At 40.5% G+C, this 18557-nt stretch overlaps 1 protein-coding gene across 2 annotated transcripts in view; it reads left to right on the top strand.

Moving 5' to 3' along the window:
- nme7 (NME/NM23 family member 7) overlaps positions 1-18557 on the top strand; it is a 74053-nt gene that overhangs the window by 36252 nt on the left and 19244 nt on the right. Inside the window, exon 10 of one of the 2 annotated variants that reach the window (XM_060919838.1) lies at positions 1397-1498. The exons of the other annotated variant lie outside the window; for it this stretch is intronic. Coding sequence (XP_060775821.1) covers positions 1397-1498 — 102 coding nt within the window. The remainder of the gene's footprint in view (positions 1-1396; positions 1499-18557) is intronic. 2 annotated transcript variants of the gene reach the window in all.

Genomic DNA, 18557 nt, shown 5'->3' with positions numbered 1-18557 from the left:
GAGCAGTTCTATCAGAGTTTTCTTCATCTTCCAAACCTCAGCTTGATCTCCACTGTTTCTGTTAACTGCCATTTCTTAATAACATTACAATCTGAGGAAACAGCTACCTGAAAACACTTTGCTACATTCTTGTAGCCTTCTCCTGCTTTGTGAGCATCAATTATTTTATTATTCAGAATGCGGGGATTCGCCTGTAGTCAGCTGGGATAGGCTCCAGCTTGCCTGCGACCCTGTAGAACAGGATAAAGCGGCTAGAGATGATATGAGAATGCGGGGAGTTGCTTAGAGGAGCCCATGGCTGTTGATTTTAGGGACAAGTTTGAGGAGTCGGAGAATTTATACAGCTTTGAAATCTGCATCATCTGATCTTTCCTAATGAAGAATTTGAACAAGCCACAGCTCAATAAGCTAATTAAGGTCTGGAACCTTGGTAAAAGTTACCTGAGAACTCAAATGTGGGTGCCCAAACTTTCGCATGGTGTTCCTTTTCTTTTTTTCACTCTCCAATTGTACAAAACAAAAATAATACACAAATCTTGTAGAAAACACTGAAAAGAAATGTATCGTCTTTACCTTTATGCCTTTTGGTGATCAGTTCATCTTCTGCTCACTTAACTATTCACAGTAATAGACATTTTCAGTAAGGGTGCCCAAACTTTTGCATGCCACTGTATGTCCAGCCAGCTGGCTGTTTTTTTTTTTTTGTTTTTTTTTTCTCCAGATGCTAAAATTGTTGTCTCAGTATATTATTCTGAACGAAATATTAATTAAATTGATTAAAGGAATTTGTTTGGCTTACAAAAAAATCGCAATGACGTACGAGGGGAAAAAAATATCCTGTTTAAAAGCATCCACAGAATGAAGTTGAAGTATACAGACAAAGGACCATTGTTTTGTAGCTGGTGATAAAATACTTACTATAGAATGTGATGTTTATCATCTTAATGCAATTTAAAGCCACTTATTGTAGAGGCACTATAGTGGGACCATTCATTTTGTTTTGGCTGGAACCTTTATTAGATGTGAATGTGTTTTATTAGGAGCTCAGTGGTCTCATGAGGTATTGCAAAAACTGTCCCGCATTTTACTAATGATCCTCCTCATACTACGTCTCAGTTCCTACCTTCCTCATACAGTTACAGGCATACTTTCACCCAAGAAGATTAACATCAAATGAAAACTGACCCTGCTGCAAAAGACTGGCATTGGGACAATAGCAATGATTGTTGCCTCTGATTTTGTTTATGTATTTCTTTAAAGGCAGAATAGAACCCTGAGCCACTTCATAGTCTTTCAGGGGCTATCCAATATCAGGAACATAATAGACTCTTTCACTGGTAAATGTGGTTGGTAGAGCAACCAACATCTTGTTAACTCTTGACTGCTTGTGGTGCAGAGTATGGTGGCTGAGCTGTGTTCTGGACCGTGCATGGCCCTTGAGATTCACAGTACAGATGCACCCAGAAAGTTCAGAGAATTCTGTGGTCCAGCCGACCCGGTAAGTGAAAGAATTATTCTGCTTTACTTTTTGTACAATTAGCTTTGCCACATCAAAGCAGGGAAATTTTTTTTTTTAAAGAACAGCCCACCTACGACCACCAGTCCCATAGTGCAGTGCTGAATGCTAACTCTTGTCAGAGCTGTGTGATGTTAATAGCTGCTTTGTTCAGACCAGCGAAATTCAGAGTTGAAACAGGACCATGAAGGAAAGTTTTAATTTAATCAAATATGAAATAACCTTTCTTTTTATAGGGGTTTTATGCTGAACTCTTTTACCTGAACTACACCCAGGTGCTTTAAATAGCATGAGCTGCAACTGTAAGATGCACCTTACATTTCAAAGTCAGTCATCCTAAGTAAAAGGCTCCTTTGTATTGTGTGTCGTCTTGGTGAAACGTACACTGCTCAGGGTTTCTGATTCATTGTCAGTCAGCCAATTCAGGTGTGTAGCGAAAGAGCATTTCGGCACACAGGTCCTTGTTGACCTTTGTTCCACCTGTGTTGAATTTGTTGCCAAGGTGCAGGTTGCATACATTTGTAATGCTGCCAGTGCTTTTGGATTAACAATGCATGTGCTTCCTTGAACCAGCTTCTCATGGATGGTGCAAGAGGCTTGATAATTCAGTGGACTTTGACATGATCACTGATCTGTTTCCTCTTTTCTCATAATATGCTACCTGGTCATGGATCTTGTTTAAAAAAAAAAAGAAACAAACAAACAAAGACTTCCTGTGAAACTCTGAATGTTTGTTAATATTTAGTAGACACACTTGGCATATTTTTTTTTTTTTTGCATGCCATCTAGTCATTTTACAACCCCGATTCCAAAAAAAGTTGGGACAAAGTACAAATTGTAAATAAAAACGGAATGCAATAATTTACAAATCTCAAAAACTGATATTGTACTCACAATAGAACATAAACAACATATCAAATGTCGAAAGTGAGACATTTTGAAATTTCATGCCAAATATTGGCTCATTTGAAATTACATCACAGCAACACATCTCAAAAAAGTTGGGACAGGGGCAATAAGAGGCTGGAAAAGTTAAAGGTACAAAAAAGGAACAGCTGGAGGACCAAACTGCAACTCATTAGGTCAATTAGCAATAGGTCATTAACATGACTGGGTATAAAAAGAGCATCTTGGAGTGGCAGCGACTCTCAGAAGTAAAGATGGGAAGAGGATCACCAATCCCCCTAATTCTGCACCGACAAATAGTGGAGCAATATCAGAAAGGAGTTCGACAGTGTAAAATTGCAAAGAGTTTGAATATATCATCATCTACAGTGCATAATATCATCAAAAGATTCAGAGAATCTGGAAGAATCTCTGTGCGTAAGGGTCAAGGCTGGAAAACCATACTGGGTGCCCGTGATCTTCGGGCCCTTAGACGGCACTGCATCACATACAGGCATGCTTCTGTATTGGAAATCACAAAATGGGCTCAGGAATATTTCCAGAGAACATTATCTGTGAACACAATTCACCGTGCCATCCGCCGTTGCCAGCTAAAACTCTATAGTTCAAAGAAGAAGCCGTATCTAAACATGATCCAGAAGCGCAGACGTCTTCTCTGGGCCAAGGCTCATTTAAAATGGACTGTGGCAAAGTGGAAAACTGTTCTGTGGTCAGATGAATCAAAATTTGAAGTTCTTTATGGAAATCAGGGACGCTGTGTCATTCAGACTAAAGAGGAGAAGGACGACCCGAGTTGTTATCGGCGCTCAGTTCAGAAGCCTGCATCTCTGATGGTATGGGGTTGCATTAGTGCGTGTGGCATGGGCAGCTTACACATCTGGAAAGACACCATTGATGCTGAAAGGTATATCCAGGTTCTAGAGCAACATATGCTCCCATCCAGACGACATGTCTTTCAGGGAAGACCTTGCATTTTCCAACATGACAATGCCAAACCACATACTGCATCAATTACAGCATCATGGCTGCGTAGAAGAAGGGTCCGGGTACTGAACTGGCCAGCCTGCAGTCCAGATCTTTCACCCATAGAAAACATTTGGCACATCATAAAATGGAAGATACAACAAAAAAGACCTAAGACAGCTGAGCAACTAGAATCCTACATTAGACAAGAATGGGTTAACATTCCTATCCCTAAACTTGAGCAACTTGTCTCCTCAGTCCCCAGACGTTTACAGACTGTTGTAAAGAGAAAAGGGGATGTCTCACAGTGGTAAACATGGCCTTGTCCCAACTTTTTTGAGATGTGTTGTTGTCATGAAATTTGAAGTCACCTAATTTTTCTCTTTAAATGATACGTTTTCTCAGTTTAAACATTTGATATGTCATCTACGTTCTATTCTGAATAAAATATGGAATTTTGAAACTTCCACATCATTGCATTCCGTTTTTAGTTACAATTTGTACTTTGTCCCAACTTTTTTGGAATCGGGGTTGTAGACCACAGGAAACTTGTGTAATTATTGTTTAATTTAACACTTGTTTGTACACCATTGACTAAGAATGGTGTGAAAGTTATAATCACAGTCAGAATTTAGATGCCATTTGCTATTGTTGTCTGGACTGCTTCCGTTTTTTTAATGGCCTGTTTGACGACACTATGGGAAGTAATGTTTCATCTCCTTTATGAATAAAGCAGCACATAATGTTGATTTATAAGAGAATGTCCCAGATGAATATTAGTCATGATTGGGAAAAAATTTATTTATTTTTTCTTTCTTTACTTTTACCCTGCTATACAGATGTGAATGTCTTGTCAGTCGTTCAGGCCTCTGTCATTATCAGATCACTGATTCAAGCAACATTAGCTAAAATGCAGTTCCACATTTTTCAGGCTGAAAAAAAAAATGAATAGGACTCTTAGTACCTGTTCACTTTGGCAGTTGCACTCCTAAGAATCTTTAAACAAAATGTGTGCTTATTGTGCAACTAAAGTATAGCTGACCTTTTTTTTTTTTTTTTAAAAAGACAAACAAAACCCAAAAAAATGAACTCCTTTATATTGAGAGATATTATCCATACAAGACATGTTCAATTATTCATTTGTTCAAATTTGTACCTGTATACTGTGTACAGATTTTATTTTAAAAGAAAAACAACGTCCCTGGGCACTGTCATCTTGCTCTCTCCGAGGCTCAAATATCACACTCGGAGTACAAATTACACGAGAGAATCCGAGCTTGGGATGTAACTTTTATGCCATATGACTTGCCGAGGCTGAGATCTAGTGGATACATCGCTTCTAAATTGTTGTAAACAACCCTAAAGATGCCTGAGTATCAAGTGTTCGGTTGTAAATATAAGTTTGATCATCGAAGCAGTGAATGCACACACAAGTGAGCAGAGGCTGTTTTGCTGCCTGTATACAAGAGATAGTACCAGGATAAATAATGGGAAGAAATCAAGCAAGTGGTGGAGGCGGTGTGATGCACTGGGCAGCGTTCTGCTGGGAAACCTTGGATCCTGGTATTCATGTGCATGTTACTTTGACACATATCACCTACCTAAACATTGCTGCAGACCATATACACCCTTTCATGGCATCGGTATTCCCTAATAGCAGTGAGCTCTTTCAGCAGGATAATGCACCCTGCCACACTGCAAAAATTGTTCAGGTATGGATTCAGGAGCATGAGTTCCTGACAAGAGTTTAGTGTGTTGACTTGGCCTCCAAATTCCCCAGATCTCAATCCGATTGAACATCTGTGGGATGTGCTGGACAAACAAGTCCAATCCATGGACCTTGCAATGTCCAGGACTTAAAGGATTTGCTGCTAATGTCTTGGTGTCAGATATCACAACACACCTTCAGAGGTCTTTTGGAGTCCATGGCTTGACAGCTGTTTTAGCAGCGGACGGGGGACCTACACAATATTAGTCAGGTGGTTTTAGTGTTATGGCTGATCAGTGTATATTATGGAGCTGTAAACCGTGATTGACCAGGCATTCTGACTCGGCCAACATTTCTCTGCTATATTTTCCCATTCGTTTCACTTTGTAAAGTTGATTAGCCCCACTGTGGTAACTTTACTGTATACTAACCACAATATCAGCAGTTTCTTTTGTTTTCTAGTTCAAGAAAGAGCATATCTCATCTCATTATCTCTAGCCGCTTTATCCTTCTACAGGGTTGCAGGCAAGCTGGAGCCTATCCCAGCTGACTACGGGCGAAAGGCGGGGTACACCCTGGACAAGTCGCCAGGTCATCACAGGGCTGACACATACACAGACAACCATTCACACTCACATTCTCACCTACGGTCAATTTAGAGCCACCAGTTAACCTAGCCTGCATGTCTTTGGACTGTGGGGGGAAACCGGAGCACCCGGAGGAAACCCACACGGACACGGGGAGAACATGCAAACTCCACACAGAAAGGCCCTCGCCGGCCACGGGGCTCAAACCCGGACCTTCTTGCTGTGAGGCGATAGCGCTAACCACTACACCACCGTGCCGCCCCAGAAAGAGCATATTTTATAGAAAATGAACAAACTAAATTAATAAGCAGGAACTGAGAAATGACGTAGCTACCCACTTTTTTTGGCCAGTGTATTTGTGGAATCTAGGGTTATCGGTTAAGTGTTATTCTGTGACGGTTTAAAAATATTCTAGCAGTTGTAAAACCATAAATGAATACCTCCACTACTCCTGAACTGTTGTAGGTCATTTAACATTTAATATTGTAGTGTGTTGTATATTAACAACAACATTCCATTTTACTCCCTAGTAATCAGAAAATGAGCCTTTACTGTTTTGCACAGTAAGCGTCCTTTAAATCCTATCTCTTTCAGAGCACAGCAACACTCTGGTGTCCTGCTGTAACCATGGAGACAGATACTGTATACATGTTCCTAGTTTCAGAATAAATCTCCTTCAGAAACAAAGGCATAAGTCACTATGCTTATATATAAATATACACCATACACGCATGCACTATTTTAAGAAACACTATTAATGGTATTATTTTGTTTCTTTTTTAACGTCTACAAGGTTCTACTTAATTATGGCTCTTGGAAAAGAAGTGTTCTTCCCACCCACAATTGAACCGTCTCTCGCACAGCAGAGAGAGAGAAAAGTCTGTTTAGAGATCAGCAGTGCTCATCCTGATGTATACCTCTTCACCTTCCTCCTTCTGTCCCATTGTCGCTCTCCCTCTCTTGCCTTTACTCTCTTTGTTCCTGGCTCTCTCCACCTCTGTGGTTGGTGAACAGCAGCAGTGGCTGTGTGTTAATGGCATGTTTGGCTGCTATGGTTGTTCTAGAATAAATATTGTAGGGCTGTTGCCATATATAATGTGATCGCATAAGCCGTAATACTCCATTATTAAGGACTTTGCTATTAAAGACCTGGGTGCGTGTGGTCATCTGCCACCTATTTACTTTTAATGTCGATTGGTTCATTATTTAGAGCAGTGCACAAAAACACACAGGAACAGTTTCTTCCGAAAAGCTGAGCTTATGAAAAGTTTTGGTCTAATTCACCTGTGCTTCAACGTGTGCTGAAAAATTCAGCTCTGTTTATGGTCACTCGCATTCACACGACGCTGTAATTTGCATAAATCAGTGGTGCATCCAGGTAGCCATGGAAATAGGCAAAGTCGCAATTCACACTGTGATGAGAGCGGTATTTAGACATTGTCAACATTATTAAATAAAACAAATACATCAAGAAATGGATGTCATTTATATTAGATACTGTCCCAGAACTACCAACACAGAAAAATCCTAATTGAAGCTAATGTCATCAGAGTGTTTGTTTGTTTGTTTGTTTGTTTGTTTGTTTAAACCACTTGAGACACACAGCCAAGGTGGGCATAAAAATGATGCTCTGTGTTAGAATTAAAAAATAAAGCAGTTCCAAATACATAAACACCACAGCAGCAGACCACATACCATTATACTGATTTCAATATGCAGATTGTAAAGGACATCCAGGTAACACAAATCACACTGCACCTAAATATGAGGAGGCCTGTGCTCATGGCACTAGAAACGAGCAGAAAGTTAAAACCGTGTAATTACTGTAGACAATAAACAAGGATGTAGAACAGTCAACAATACAAGCACATCAATTTCACACCTGTCAAAGCATGATGAACAACTCCAGCACCCTACACAACCAGTTTGTGATGCAACCGGTCTCACTGTATACTGTACACCCACCCAAGTCTAATGCACAACTAGTAAAATATTAGAGATGTCCAGTTCTAAACAAATGATTTGCAGTAAAGGCCACTAAGCTACGTGTATCCCAGACCTTCTTTAGGTAAGGGATAGTAGTGTCTGAGAAGGCAATGGCAATTTGTGTGGAAGGATAATAGAGAAACGCCTCAGTGACACTATCACTGGGTGCCAGCATAGCAAAAGACAGTCTCCAGAATAAATTTGTCAATGGCTGTCCATTTGTAATACTCAAACATTTAGGGACTAATCCCTTAAGCGATTCAAATGGGAGCATGGAAAGTTCTGATTTCTCATTTCGGTGTATAGATTTCCATTCACCTGAGTTGTGGTTGTAAATATTATACAGGTAATACCAGCCAGCTGTCACCCCAACAACTAAATCCACAAATGGAAGACATTCACGTTCAGTCCGCACAGTAGTTTGTCTGATTTGCCTCTCCACTCCTTCATCTCAGTTACGCAAGTGGTGGCTTCCTCGATTCGGCTGGGAGATACTAACTATCATATAAGTAAGGTAATGGGAGGAAAAGGGAAAAGGAGATGTATACAATGCACATCTGGCAGCATACAGCCACAGACCAATAATGAAGTTGAACTTTGCCTTAGAAACTTGACAGTTATTCCAAGCCAGCTGCCTCTCGTATTGTTCAAAAATGCACTTGTGCAGCTTCTCCACCATAGGATCTGGTCCTTGCTCCATGAAAGTTAACTATTTTCATTTAATTATTGTCAGATTGCACAAGATTAACATTCTCCATTCTTGTTTAATTGTTTTTTAAAATGTTTTTCTCCATTGGAATTTAATTGTGGGTGGCATGGTGGTGTAACCAACTAGTGTCTTAAATGTTAAAACATTTCTGACTAAGCATAAGCAGTAATTGTTATATTAACCTACCACAGTATTTTATGATGAGCTTCTATTTTAAAACATGCTTACAACTATTGGAGAGAAATGTTTATATGTTACTGTAGCATGTCTTTTTAAAGGCGAACCCAATGAGCAAGCTGCTGCAGTCGGTTTAGTCAACTTTACTAACATCATAATACTCAAAAGTTTTGAAATCAAAGATAAACTACTGAGTGGAGAATGAGGTTATGTAGGCAGCAGATTAAATGGAATGTAAGTGGGAGAAGCCAGTGAGATATTTGAAATATATCTTCTGCACTGCATGAGAAAGATTATAAGTTAATAAAAAAGGGATAACAATTCATCACAGTACCTGATTATAAAGGCACATATTTTTCCCTTTTTGTTTCAGCAGCAAGTTTTCAAATCTGTTCTAGCTTATTTAACCGCAGTAAACTGTCCCTTTATTGTCAACAGCTTTTTGGTATTAGGTTATGGTTGAATCTATGGTTTTGATTTTTAAGTTCTAATATAGGCAGTTTGATTAAAGCCAAATGTATCATGCAGGATAAACTTATTTAGGCACTCATTTCATTTTAGTCATTTTTAGTATGGTTCAATTCCTTAGACTGTTGCAACAGATAACCAGGTTTTGGACTGAAATATCTTGATGCCCTTGTGAATTTCAAGAAGTATCAATCTTCACCAGGGACCCTTTGCCAGACATGCTGATGGTATGTGGAGCCAAAAAAAAAAAAGGGGGGGGGGGGTATTTTTAGCTGACCACAATATACAATTCCAGCTATAGTTCCAATAATACTTGGTGAATTTCAGCGCTGTATGTTTTGGGTTGCTCTCAGGATGGGATTTTTTGGTATAACTCTTTCAAATAGCTTGTAGTTATGGAGATGATGGTTAGTTAAATTTGAAAACCCAAGAATCAAACTAAACTGTCCAATTGTGAAAATTGTGGTCATTGGGAACCTCTTTGCTTCCCTCATCAGCAAAAATGACGTGCTACTGTTATCAATCATGTGTCCTTTTTCTATTCTTGGCAAATTTTCAGTGGCTTCAAATATTTGTTTTTAGAAAATTATGGCCCTGATTATATTTAATGGTATTTCTGGAGTTCCTGGAGCCTGAGATCAAATTTAAACAAGAACACTGTATTGTTTTATGCAGTGCCTATTCTGTGTAGTTCAGCATGTACTTCGTATATCCAGTTTTGATATGTGAGCATACGAGTGTCTGCTCAGTGGTGTTTTGTTGTTGACAAAACCATACACATGTGCCCAAGGATTGTTTGTAATGAAATGTTTGAGAAAACAGACTGTTATTCAGGAAACTGTATGTTAATCTAATGTTTACACCAAAAGATTTTAGGTCATGGAAAGAAATATAGTTTCATGTAGAATTTGGTGTATAACTGTTTTTCTGAATGATGCCATGTAAACTCTAACCAGGCTTGTAGTACTCAAGTCCAGGGCGCCGACTCGAGTTGGACGCATGCCCTAATTTTAAAGACTCGTGACTCGACTTGGACTTGAGCACTGATGACTCGGACTCGTGCATTAACTGCATTCGCACTCGTAAATTGGAGACGAGGATTCTGATTTTTTCTTTATTTTTTGTAACATGCCATAATAATTTGGCATAAGATACTTATGTCTACATTAATTTTTGTACTAATTTCGTGCAAGAGTGTCACACCTGCGTACCTTGGCGTGTGCATCAGAGAGACTCTCGAGCACGCTCCGCACAGCACGCGTGCCGTAAACAACTCACACCTGCACAGGATTAAGGCGCAATCAGCATGCCTACATGAAGACTGTGAAAGCAGACTTGCTTTGCGAAGTATTGAGTTGCTTTGCTAACACATTACCGAGCCTAATTTCCTTGTTTGATTTCCTGTTTCTTGTCTTTGATTCTGCCTAGTCTACGATACCCTGTTTGTGCCTCGATCGACCTACTGCCTGTTTCACTGTTTTATGATTTTGCCTGCCATTCTGGATTGTTTACCATCTTCACTTGTATTAATCTGTCTCCCAACCATCTCTGACAGAATACTTTGCACTCCCTGACAAAGAGAATGCACATTCACCTGTTCATATGTCATGTTCAGGAACAAACTAATGTTAATGGCGCTAAAACAGCCACCGTCAGACGGTGCAGTTGGAGTGTTGGACTCTGATTCGACTTGGATCGATAGTGGACTCGACTCTAAATTTTCTTTAATGACTTGGACTTGACTCGGACTTGAACACTGGGGACTCGAGACTGGACTTGGACTCGAGGTTTAGTGACTCGACTACCACACTGACTCTGATAGAGCCAGCAAGAAAAAAGTAGTTTTCAAAAGTTTTGGTACAGGTGCAATGGTCATGTTGGCCTATTATATCAATCTCATTCTGTATGCGAGTTGGAAAATAGTGTTTCCAAGGATATACTTCCCTGTGACCCATGACTGTAACTTTTTATTAGCTGCAAGAACAAATGTTTAAAGCTTCCTAATCGACCTTTGAAACACAAAAGAGGTCTCTTGTTGCCATGAGCAGAGCTCCTCGACGTCCATTTCTGTGCAGACTGACACTCCACCTGCTGTGATCTTATTTCTGTCAATTGAAATGCATGAACAAGAATGTTTATTCACAACCTTCTGTGTTAGAGTGAGAATAAAGCAAATGCTATGAGCTTGAATAAGTGAATGCGTAGATCAGGCTCTTTCAGCTGTAGTTAGTCTCGTATGTTGCAAGAGATCATGAATATTGTACCTTGTTGACAGATTGTATTAGCTGGCAAACTTCACCTGGTCACTTCTCAGTTACCGGACAGGACTTCAGTTACAGGTGTGAAAATACAGTAACAGATAGTCTACAACACATCCACCTGTAGTATTTAACCTGTGAGACTGAACTGTATTTTAAGGCTTTTGGTTAATAATCCAGTTTTAATCTAACAAGTCTGATCTCTCTAGTTAGAAGTGTGTAGACATTCTGGCCATGAATGTCTCATCTCATTATCTCTAGCCACTTTTATCCTGTTCTACAGGGTCGCAGGCAAGCTGGAGCCTATCCCAGCTGACTACGGGCGAGAGGCGGGGTACACCCTGGACAAGTCGCCAGGTCATCACAGGGCTGACACATAGACACAGACAACCATTCACACTCACATTCACACCTACGGTCAATTTAGAGTCACCAGTTAACCTAACCTGCATGTCTTTGGACTGTGGGGGGAAACCGGAGCACCCGGAGGAAACCCACGCGGACACGGGGAGAACATGCAAACTCCACACAGAAAGGCCCTTGCTGGCCACGGGGCTCGAACCCGGACCTTCTTGCTGTGAGGCAACAGCGCTAACCACTACACCACCGTGCCGCCCGGCCATGAATGTGTTTATTTCAATTAAGCTCAATAAATGCTGACCATCCATTTACGTGCTGGTCTTTTTGCAGCATTAATGTCATAGTCAATATGGACAATATAGACATTACACAGTATAATGATATGCAAGCTACAATAACTTTATTAGTTATAATGATTATTGTGGGGCGGCACGGTGGTGTACTGGTTAGTGCTGTCGCCTCACAGCAAGAGGGTCCTGGGTTCGAGCCCCGGGGCCGGCGAGGGCCTTTCTGTGTGGAGTTTGCATGTTCTCCCCGTGTCCGCGTGGGTTTCCTCCGGGTGCTCCGGTTTCCCCCACAGTCCAAAGACATGCAGGTTAGGTTAACTGGTGACTCTAAATTGACCGTAGGTGTGAATGTGAGTGTGAGTGGTTGTCTGTGTCTATGTGTCAGCCCTGTGATGACCTGGCGACTTGTCCAGGGTGTACCCCGCCTTTCGCCCGTAGTCAGCTGGGATAGGCTCCAGCTTGCCTGCGACCCTGTAGAAGGATAAAGTGGCTAGAGATAATGAGATGAGATGATTATTGTAGATTGCATGTTATTTCATTGTGTAATGTCTGTATTGTACATATACATTTTTCTTGTATTACATATACATAACTTGCATATATTCACATCCCCCCCCCAAAAAAAAAAATCACGAGAGACACCAACTGAATCTGATTCTGATAGTTAATACCCACCAACACATCAGTTTATTATAACCAATAAATACTGTAAATAGAATAATCACCTTCTTACTACAGTGCTGTTGTGTTCTTGAATTTGATTTGTCAGAAGGTGTTGATTAATTAAGCATTATCACACGAGAGGGAGTGCTGTTTTACTGAATATCAGCGCACTTGTGATTTGATTGGCGGCTGAGTGCCGTAGCTCATCACAACCGTGCTGATATTCAGTACAACGGCCCAACCTTGAGTGTGATGTTACTTTCATATAACAGTTCTATAAACAAGAAATTAATATTGAGTAACTGACATTTTGGACAGTGTGGCCGTTCTGTTTATTTTTGCTCTGCTAGCAGAAATAGATCTTGAAGTCACACTGAGTTTATAGCTAGCGCGTATTGATTTATATTATGGTACATAGACACGTGTTTTACTGGGAAATATGCCACTCGTATTTTTCATACAAGCTACATCCGGGACATCAAGAATGACATCCGTGACACATTTTTCAATATGTTTACTTGTGAGGAAATCGATGAATTGTTTCGATAAATTTGGGTACTTTTTGTTTGTGGACGTGTCTATATAATAAAAAGAAAATCACATGTTGGCTTGAACATATGAAGTTTATCTTCTCATATTGAAAAACTCACATTTTTCATATGAAATACATCGTGGATCTGAGTGACATATTTCCCGATATTTCACTCCATTGACGTCACTCCCAGTGTTCTCCCGCTGACTGAACACGCGTTGTAAAAATGGTGAACAGGTGTTCTGATAAACTGTCCTACACGATGCGTCCTACAAAGCCCCACTGCGCATGCGCAGAGCACAAAACGTCATTTCTTGGCATTTGAACAGATTTTTGTCCTACACCAGCTGTGCTATAAACGGTGCAGATTAATGGCGTGCATTCAATCTTTACTACTTAATCTAACATAATGCTGATTTCTAACCATTGCGTGAGTCTTGCAATACATCTGAAATATCTCCCCTTCACGATCTTCCACCAAAGCACTTCAACTTCTGACCTATCTGATCAGCTGTTGTAGTTGCTCTACACCCTACTTGTCCTTCACAGCCTCACTGCGCACGCGCACAACACAATAAGTTTTGTAAGATTTGGTGCAAATCCGTAAACCTGTTCAAAACAAATAGTTGGCCATCTTGAAGTGTTCCAATAAAATGAAATCATTCAAAATTAGTTGTGGAAGTTTGTTTTCTGTGTGCTGTTGCGTTGCCAGACAAGGAGAACGGCTGGATGAATAGGAGAAAGGTAAAACTCAGTTATTTAACTCGAGTGGAGGTGGAGAAAATGAGTTTAATTCCAGAAATGGTGGACTGACACTTTAAGTGGAATGTTATGCTTCTCTGGGTTGGATGTGTTAAATGAAAGTAAGCTTTAAAAAAGTTATTGACTGACTGAAAACTGTATTGATGCTCCAATATGTTATGCCGTTTTATGTCTTGCAATAAAAATAACATAACATGTAATTACATTACATTGTGTGGTTGGTAGAAGAGAGCAACTGGACTTGCTTGAAAAGTCTTGAAGACGTTTCGCCTCTCGTCCGAAAGGCATCCTCAGTTCTGTCTGTCTAATAGGGAGTATCAAGTATTTATCCTCTCATGGATCATAATAGAATCCGAATCAGAATGCTGATGGCTGCATTGTAGGTGGCTGATAGATGTCATAGACACCCACCTCTGTTCAAGACTTCACGTCTTCAAGACTTTTCAAGCAAGTCCAGTTGCTCTCTTCTACCAACCACAGATTACTATGTACCTGGATGACTGAGTATCTTCACAGATACATTACATTGTGTAAGTGAGACATTAATTGTTCAAGTTGCTGATACTTACAAACTATAAGTAAGGTGTAGATTCTGCAAGTAAACCTTACAATCAGGAATTAGGTACCCATTACACAGCTGAAAGTAGGAGAAACCCATTTAACACCAGTAAACACAACTTTGCTCCAAGTAACCTTTACTAGCTGGTATGAAGTAAACATTACTAGTTGGTTTTAAGCAACCTCAACATTCAAGTTCCAAGTAAGGATAACAAATATTTTCAGTGGAGATTACTTTTAAATGTAAAGTAAAGATAACTTGAAAGAGAACAAGTTATATTACTTCATTTATTTGAGGCAACGAGTTTCCACCTTTTTTTCAAGTAAGCTTAACTTATTCTTTTTTACAGTGAGTGTAGTATATTCTGGTGGGGTCATTTGAATTGTCAAAACTTCCTACATTCATATGTTAATGTAAAGGCATATTCTGATGGTCATTGAGTTGTCAGAAAGTCCTGCATTCATATATAAAAGTAAAAGAATATTCTGACGAGGTCGTTTGAACTGTCAGAACGTCCTACACTCCTATTTTAATGTAGAAGCATATGTCAGAACACCCTACATTCATATATTGTAAAAACATATTCCGATGGTCATTTGAATAGTCAGAACGTCCTACTTACTGTAGAAGCATATTCTGATGTGGTCATATGAGTTGTCAGAACGTCCTGCGGCGTCATTTGAATTGTAAGAACGTCCTACACTCATATTTTAATGTAGAAGCATATTCTGAAGGGGTCTTTTGAATTGTCAGAACATCCTACATTCATTTATTAATGTAGAAGCATATTCTGATGGGGTCATATGAGTTGTGAGAACGTCCTGCGGCGTCCTTTGAATTATAATAACGTCCTACACTCATTTTAATAGAGCAAATGGTACTTGTGAATAGTGACAAACTATTAATTCTACATATTCTGACAGGGTCAATTGAAGAGTCAGAGCGTCCTAGATTCATATGAATGTAAAAGCATATTCTGACGGAGTCATTTGAATTGTCAGAACGTCCTACTGTACATTTCATATGAATTCTGACAGGGGTGGTGGACGTTGTATCAATGTAGAAGCATGTTCTTTGCAAAGGGAAAAACCGCGAACTATGACTAAAAGTTAAAGTTGAATCACACTGTAGGATTTCCTGCAATGTAGGACTGCTTGACAGACATGTCTGACATCCCCTCCTACCGTAGGACGCTTTGCGGATGTAGGACTGTTTATCAGAACACCGGATAATATCCTTAATATACATTCCCATTAAAGGTGCTTCCTGTAAACTTTTTCCTTTGGCCACTTCTTCCTTTTCATCTTCATCTGACAAGCTTTCATATTTTAAGTCAAAAATTTTAAGTATCATTTGCCAGATTGTCTGATGTCGTCGCTAACACTACTGTAGTAACCTTTTCAAACTAGGAAGTGGAATTTTACGTGCAGGACACTGACAAGCAGAGTGATGGGCATAGTTAGATGTTACAGTGCTGTTATACGCAATACCATCACTCTCAACCAATCAAATTAGTGGACAGGAAATATAGTGCTGTATAATTTTTCTGTAACAGCAGTTCTGACAGTGTTTCCCGCTGCAAGGAAAATCACAGGTTTATATAAACACGCTTTGTAGCAGTCAGTAAGTTTTCCACCATAGGGGAATCTTCAGGGCAGAGGAGCTTGCTTTTGTTGATTCCTCGGTAAGGTGAAAAGCTACATTTGTTGTCTTATTCATTTCAAAGGAGAGAGGAAAAAAAAGGTGGTTGAGGGAATGACCGTTTATAACTGCTGTAAGTGCGAATAGAAGTTAACTTGATTTGCATATGTACCCATAAACTGATAAAAAGTATAAAGTGGTGTTCATTCATTAATAATTATAATCCTTGGCAAATTGTGGTACAAGAAGAATAAAGCACTTCAGGTGCTGTTACAGAAAACTGTGGGTTGGTAGCATTACACTACCTCATAACGAATTATTTTCCTATAACCGCACACCCCATCCTGTTTTATTCCTTACATATAAAACTATGCACAGTTTATAAACAAGGATGGTTTTTAATTAAATAACTTTAGAACAGCACTGACCTGAGTGAATGGAGTAAGTGAAATACATGCTGGCCTAGACCTAAAGCAAGACATTCTATACTATTTACCATTGTAGCAGGTTTTAATTGTGTTAATATGAACTATGATAATTAAATAATATTGGCTGGCATTGAGTGGTGTATCAGATATATTTGTCAGTAAGAGCGCTGAAACCAGCAGCGCTAATCAAACTACAAATATGGCCACTCAGAACTACAATGACCAAGATTCACAGCGCCCCCGTCACTGGAGTATTGAACTCAGCTGTTGCCCATTCACTCATCACCACCATGCTACTTAAACCTCTCCCTCACACAGTATCAACGCGAAGTATTGTTCTGCTTTCCCAGTCCATACTGAGCCTTTGTTATTCTCTGCCTGTTTTTCTGTTCCTTGACTCTCGCTATCCTTTCACCGTTTTCACTTCCTATTTTGTCTACGTTACTCTGATTGCTGATCGACTGACCCTCGCCTGCCTTCTGACTACGACTTTGCTTCACGATTTGGCTCAGTTCACCTTTCTCGCCACTTCTTCCTGCAATTACATCCATAAGTGCCTGCTTCCTGACAATATTCCATTCAGCTAGCATCTCTAAACGCAAAAACAGCGTCTCTCAGTGTCTAATTAACGACGTACTAAGAGACATGTTTGGATTCTACATCATAGCTTACATCAGCGGCATTCTGGTATATTCCCCCGATGAAAAGAGCCATAGAGAACACGTCAGAACCATTCTCCAACGCTTATTGGAGAATCACCTCTATGTCAAGGCTGAGAAGTGCGAATTCCACCAGAACCAAATCACCTTCTTAGGCTACATCATAAGTTCAGAAAGAGTAAGCAGTAAAATTCCTCCAAGGTTTCTGCAGTCACGTCTTGGCCCGTGCCCACCTCCGTTAAGGAACTTCAACGATTCCTGGGGTTTGCAAACTTCTATCTTCATTTCATTCGAGGTTTCAGCACAATTGCCGCTCCCCTAAGGGCCTTGCTTAAGAAAGGACCCAAGCAACTGCAATGGAATCCCTCTGCTGAAGAAGCCTTCAATCGACTGAAGGGAATGTTCACCTCAGCCCCGGTTCTGCAACATCCTGACCCAACTCAGCCTTTCATCATAGAGGTCGATGCATCTGATACGGGTCAGAAGGGTCTTATCCCAACGTTCTGGTGAAAAGCACAGACTGCACCTGGTGGCTTTCTTCTCCAAGAAGCTCGCATTGGCTGAAAGGAACTACAATGTTGGTAACCGTGAACTCTTAGCCATCAAACTTGCTCTGGAGGAATGGAGATACTAGCTGGAGGGAGCCACTTATCCCTTCACAATACTCTCAGACCACAAAAACTTAGAATACCTCAAGAAAGCCAAGCGTCTCAATCCATGGCAGGCCAAATGGGCTCTCTTCTTTACCCGTTTTAATTTCACAATCTGGGCGGCACGGTGGTGTAGTGGTTAGCGCTGTCGCCTCACAGCAAGAAGGTCCTGGGTTCGAGCCCCGGGGCCGGCGAGGGCCTTTCTGTGTGGAGTTTGCATGTTCTCCCCGTGTCCGCGTGGGTTTCCTCCGGGTGCTCCGGTTTCCCCCACAGTCCAAAGACATGCAGGTTAGGTTAACTGGTGACCCTAAATTGACCGTAGGTGTGAATGTGAGTGTGAATGGTTGTCTGTGTCTATGTGTCAGCCCTGTGATGACCTGGCGACTTGTCCAGGGTGTACCCCGCCTTTCGCCCGTAGTCAGCTGGGATAGGCTCCAGCTTGCCTGCGACCCTGTAGAAGGATAAAGCGGCTAGAGATAATGAGATGAGAGATGAATTTCACAATCTCGTTCCGCCCTGGATCAAAGAACACTAAGGTGGATGCTTTGTCACATACTTTTGTGTCTTCACAGCAAGATTCTAATACCCATGCAATTCTTCCATCCAACTGCTTCGTGCAGTCCATCACTTGGGACCTAGATTAACAGATAAGGAACTCTCAGCCCAGAACACTTCCCGTGAGTCTTCCTCCTGGCCTACTCTACATCCCAAAACAGTTCCGAGGGCGACTTATTACTT

This window comes from Neoarius graeffei, chromosome 4, assembly GCF_027579695.1.
Source record: "Neoarius graeffei isolate fNeoGra1 chromosome 4, fNeoGra1.pri, whole genome shotgun sequence".
In the NCBI taxonomy this organism is placed as follows: Eukaryota; Metazoa; Chordata; class Actinopteri; order Siluriformes; family Ariidae; genus Neoarius; species Neoarius graeffei.
The sequence above is the reverse complement of the archived record's forward strand: the minus strand, read 5'-3'. Positions and strand labels throughout refer to the sequence as shown.